General features: G+C 41.9%; 1 protein-coding gene across 1 annotated transcript; it reads left to right on the top strand.

The window, feature by feature from the left end:
- Positions 1–4,495: 4,495 nt before the first annotated feature.
- On the top strand, positions 4,496–5,337 carry LOC102719411 (expansin-A4-like). The gene is made up of 2 exons (XM_006659000.1): positions 4,496–4,631; positions 4,715–5,337. The coding sequence occupies exons 1-2, from the start codon at positions 4,496–4,498 to the stop codon at positions 5,335–5,337; spliced, it is 759 nt and encodes a 252-aa protein (XP_006659063.1).
- The last annotated feature ends 331 nt before the right edge of the window (positions 5,338–5,668 follow it).

Genomic DNA, 5,668 nt, shown 5'->3' with positions numbered 1-5,668 from the left:
TAAGCTAACAAAGCAGATGACGACAGCAAAAACAGAGATATTACTGTGTAATGTGCAACAACTAAACACGTGTGGCAGATAGGCGATCACGTCGGCGGATCTGACGTGCACCGACTAGAAATCCGTGGTGCACCCCACCGTGGTGACACAAACAAAGCCAGAGCTAGCTATGACTTTACTCCTGAAAAAGCCATGGAAACACATAGATAATTAATCAAGATTAAAATCAATAACAACCCACAGTTTATAGGTGACTAGTAGAAGCAAAGCAGCAGCAGCAGAATGCATCATGATCATCACCAACCTGCTTGGATCATCAGCTTCTGCTTCGCCATCGATGACCTCGAAATGACAGCATAGATGACAGTACACCCATTAGATTCATGAAAAAGCCAAACAATATATTTATAAATAAAAATTAAGTTATGAATAAAAGTTTTATATACGTATTTTTAACGATCTAAAAATTAAATTAAAAAACAAATTTAAGTAAAAAACTTATAAAAATTTAAAGTTAAAAATTTAAATTTTGATTTATAAATATAAAAAAACGAAAAGGGAGTGCATCATGTTTCTGCTTTTTGCGTTTGACTTGGGAGAGAGAGAGAGAGCTACAAGGAAAAGTGTAGCTACTGGGTACGTAGCTATTGATCGAGGGCGTCACCTGATCACTTGCCCTGCTTCTTTCTCCCTGTACGTCCCAGCACTGCAGTATTAGCATATTAATTTAGGCATGTGAGAGTGAGTTAAGATGGTCAAATCAGATGTTCAGATCGTAATAAATTCCCCCTTAATTGAATGCGTGTTAGTTCAAATAGTGGTAATAGGTATCCGTCAATTTATAGACCAGTATATATATAAATGAAAACTTTTTAGCCATTTGTGCGGAATTTGGTTAATTTGTATTAGAAGCTGATGACTTTTTTTCATTGTTGCTGATGCTAGTGTGAATGATACTATGCTAGTAGCAGAGGCTGAGTGAAACATAACCATAGCTGAAACTAATTGATGTAAATTACTACTCCGAACAGAATTAATTGGAGTTTAGGACAAGCAAATTATAAAGAAAATAAGCTAAAATACTTATCCAAAACATCAAACAAACATGATCGAAGGGAGTAAGTTCTTCCTATATGTCCTTAGCTAATGATAATGATGATGATAAAGTTACTGAACCAGACTGTACAATCAATTAATCATTATGGCTTATTGTAACAGTGCATATATAGTGTGTGTAAGAATTGATTAGTGGGGTATATATAGAATAAATAAGAAATAAATTAAAGGTTCAGGGTGGTGTGGGTGAGATGGGCATGAATTAATCATGCCTACACAGGTACTACATATTACTGTGCAGTATAGTAGTGTTACTGTATGTGTACAGGTGAAGTCCCTGTGGAAGATAGAGGCCAGGAGACATGTCATGCACAAAGCTATGCCAGCTACTGACATGCGTATATATACCACTATAGTGTACTTGCTTGCTTTTGATCTGCTTTTGACTCCTGCTATAGTGTTGTGAGGGCTATACCATCTATCTATAAAGTCTTTCATAGTGTCACCAGAAGCATCATGTTTTTTTTTCTCACATGCATATTTTTCTTGATGTATATACTACCTCTCCCAGAAATACTGTCAACAAACACTGCCTAAAGCAGCGAGCTGACGGCAGTGTGGTGTTAGCGGCGGCGTCTCCGTGAGTGTGTTGTGCCTGAACCACTATTATGGCTGTGCTGTACAGGTTTAGGAGCTAATGGACTAATGGGCCGACAGGAGTATTTGGGCTTTGTGAAATTTCCAGTGGCTGGGCTTTCGAAAATTTTGGGCTCAATACGGAATTTCGACAAAACGGTCGGAAAAAATACATTACCATTTCCGTTACCATTTCTGGATAACTTTACCGTTACCATTTACGTTTGTGAGGATTACTGTTACCGACTAAAACAGTCCAAAAAAATGAAAACGGTAGCCAGTATGGTCGAGATTTTCCGTACTGTTTTCAACCCTAGTTATGACTAAAGCACGAGATGGATCCAACGGCCATCTTTTTTCTAACTGATATGACTAAACACATGTGTTAAATTTTACAGCAACAAGTACACTAAATGAGTTATAAATGCATATGATATATGTAAAGGGAGTGATTGTTTGCCTTTTTTATGGAAAAATCAAATAATATATTTACAAAAAATTATAAATAAAAATTTTATATATGTATTCTTAGCAGTATAAAAGCAAAGGCTATAAAATAAATTTTGGTGAAAAAATTTTAAAATCAACTCCAGATTTAATGTTAAAAATTTAAATTTTGGCTTATAAGCATAAACAAATGCGAAAATATCGAGCTTTAGGTGATCAAAGTATACGAGAGATCTGAAAACTATTTTTCTTAAGATCATGTGTTGCTTAGCGCGTTGAAGTTTTTGTTCCAACTATATATAATATACAATATATTTACAGATATATGTTTTTACAAAAGTGACAGAAGGTAATATATAGCCAGGAAAGGAACATACAAAATGATATCATGGACTTATTGATAGCCGCAATATACCTCATCATCATGTGTTAAACAAAACACACTTGCAGTTATATGAACATTTCATAGTGTAATCGTGCAAGAAAAGGAAAGCAACAAATCAAAGGACGGTCAGCCTCATAGTGAAGCCCAGTTGAATTGAAGTTGACAAAATTTTCATTTGAAGTGCCCCATGAGAAGTTTGTGAAGATAGATGGCCTTATGTGTAATTCTTGTGACAAGTGTTAGCCTTGGAATGATATAGGCAGCCCATACATGCATTTTGCCATAGATTTTTCAGCCCATATAAGGAATACTGAGCTTTATGGCTTGGACAAAACTGCCTTTGTGCTTGCAAAATCTAAAATAAAAAAGTTATGGTTTTGTGTATTATGGGCCTCCATTGCAAGCCATTAATAGAGGATTTTTATATTATGTTTGTCCATTGCAAGCCCATAAAAGTCCAGTCCCAAATTAATTTGCCCTTTCACACACACACACAGTGAGTCCTAAGGTTCACCTTCAAAAAAAACAGGCAGAAGCAAAAGGATCGTTCAAACAAAATTTCATGGACAACACTTGAACTGAGCGCACGAAAACCAGCTATAGGGCGTTAAAAGGGGCGCTTGCAAATGGTCAGGCCTCCTCCACCTACCCGTCTTTGCCAATTTCGTAAGGCTCCTTGCTAGAGATAAAACGCCTAGTAGCTAGGTGAAAGGGGGTGCCCACAAAATTCACACTCTCTGTCCAACGACAGTTTCCCCCGCTCCTCTAGTCGTTTGCCACGGAGAATACCACACCCAACTAATGGGTGTTATATATTTCACACTCACACTAGCTATGTGTAGGGGGTTTAGATTTGCTACTTTCGAAAACATAAATTTTTTTTAAAATGTTTAATAACATAAATATAAAAATAAAAGATTCTAAAGACCATTCGAGACGAAAGCCTGGTGACCGAAGGCTTCTTGGTCTAGTCAAAGGCCCTCCTTCCATTAGTCTTTCTTAGGCTAAATGGGCCTCCATTTTCACCCAAGCATGTGGGATATGTACCGATAGCACGTCAATATCTTGCCTCCAACAAATTACTACAATTATAATCAGGTGGTTTGTATAGTAATCATTAATTGTGAAAGATACATGCTAATCTTCAGTAATTTTAAGATATATCACATAAAAGATCCACCTTTTATCACTTCATTCCACTCAATCTAGGATTAATTGCAGTATCTCAAGACTTTATTGCTAGTATTTATTTGCCAGTCCATGCATAGTTCATACCCCAAACTTTGAAATTTGAAAAATATCTGGGTCGATGCACTTTGTAAAAATAAAAGTGGTGGAATTGAGTCGTCGACATAACTTCATCCACCAGGAAATTGCAGGGAGACCTCAAAATCTATGATTAATAACATAATAAGAAGAGCAATCACAGATGCATGAGTATAATAAAATACGTGCATTATGATTGGGCTAATATCCAAAGTCCTGGGTTTAAATCTCCATAGGAACATGAATTTCAGATTTGGGTATTTGAGAGGCTAAGTCCTCTACTTGAGCTAAGTTTCTATGTTTCTCAAAATAAAAATGGCTGCATATATCCGAGTGGATATAGAGGCCGGGTAAAAATATCCTTCTATAAAAAATAATAAAATACGTGCAAATGCGTCTTTGATGTAAGTCGCGTAGAATTCAATTGTGAACAACGATTCTTCGATTCGTCAAATATCAAGTGTTTTTTCCCTCAAAAATAAGAGAAATTTGGAACTATGAAATTAAACTTGGATGAATGAATTCAATTTCATGCCATTTGGTGAATGGTATGCTTACCTGGCATGGCTTGCTGATTGAATGCCAATTTTGTCGCCACCTCAGCTGCAACCCTGTACATAGCTCACTCGACTCGATCGTCGTCGTCTCTATCTTTACACACAAATCGATCGCTGTTTCAAGCTAGCTACCTCATCGATCACGAGCATGGCCACTGTCGCCGTGGCGGTGGCGCTCCTACTCCTGGCCGTGTCATCGTCGCCGGCCACCCCCGTGGAGGGCGGCGGCTGGGACAACGCCCACGCCACGTTCTACGGCGACGACAGCGGCGGCGAGACCATGCGTAAGTTACTCTCTTGCTGATGTGTCAGCGGTGGCCGGCGGCGAGCGATGGACGTCGTAATGCGTGTCCATGCATGGGTGCAGAGGGGGCGTGCGGGTACGACAACGTGTTCAGGCAAGGGTACGGGTGGGAGACGACGGCGCTGAGCGTGGCGATGTTCGCCGGCGGCTGGTCGTGCGGCGGCTGCTACGAGATACGGTGCCAGGGTAGCAGCGCGTGCCGCGCCGGCGCGGCGGTGGCGGTGACGGCGACCAACCTCTGCCCGGCGAACTACTCCAAGCCGTACGAGAACTGGTGCAACCCGCCGCTGAAGCACTTCGACCTGTCCAAGAAGATGTTCATCCGCCTCGTCACCGACTTCCGCGTCGGCATCGTCCCCGTCGCGTTCCGCCGCGTCCCCTGCGGCGGCAAGTCCGGCGGCGTCCGCTTCGAGATGAAGGGCAACCTGTGGTGGGTCACCGTGCTCGTGTTCAACGTCGGCGGCGCCGGCGACGTCCGCGCCATGGCCGTCAGGGGCTCCCGCGACGGCCGGTGGATGGGCATGTCGAGGAACTGGGGCATGATCTGGAACGGCGACGTCCGGCTCGAAGGCGAGGGGCTCTCGTTCCGCGTCGCCACCAGCGACGGCCGCGCCATCGTCTTCGGCGACGTCGTGCCGCCGACATGGACTGTGGGACAGACCTTCCAGGGCAATGGCCAATTCTAAATTCAAATCCAAATGTAACCATCCAAATTTCAAATTCTTATAATTTAAAAAGAGGAAACTGCTACAATTCCAAAACAGTCCATTACACTGGACGAAATTATTGAACGACAATTACTAAACTTAAATGCTTCGATCGAGCGAGCCATGACGAATTACCCTCGAGTTCGAGTGTTCGACGAAATTTGCTGAAACTAAGCTAACCAAACATGGTTAGCGTGATAGTCTTCTCCTCCCTCCGATTCACGATCGACGAGCCGAGCGCGACGAGGTGGCTTGCAAGCTTGAGCCCCTGCTCCGGCGGCCGCTGCTCCACCGCAGCGGCCGCCTTGGA

Source organism: Oryza brachyantha, chromosome 8 (genome assembly GCF_000231095.2).
Source record: "Oryza brachyantha chromosome 8, ObraRS2, whole genome shotgun sequence".
Classification (NCBI taxonomy): domain Eukaryota; kingdom Viridiplantae; phylum Streptophyta; class Magnoliopsida; order Poales; family Poaceae; genus Oryza; species Oryza brachyantha.
This window is presented reverse-complemented; position numbering and strand designations above follow the sequence as displayed.

Excerpts from the sequence above, each read along its gene's own strand:
- LOC102719411 (XM_006659000.1), top strand. The coding sequence starts at position 4,496 with ATGGCCACTGTCGCCGTGGCGGTGGCGCTCCTACTCCTGGCCGTGTCA. Across the intron at positions 4,632-4,714 it reads CAGCGGCGGCGAGACCATGC|AGGGGGCGTGCGGGTACGAC; the intron begins GTAAGTTACTCT and ends GCATGGGTGCAG.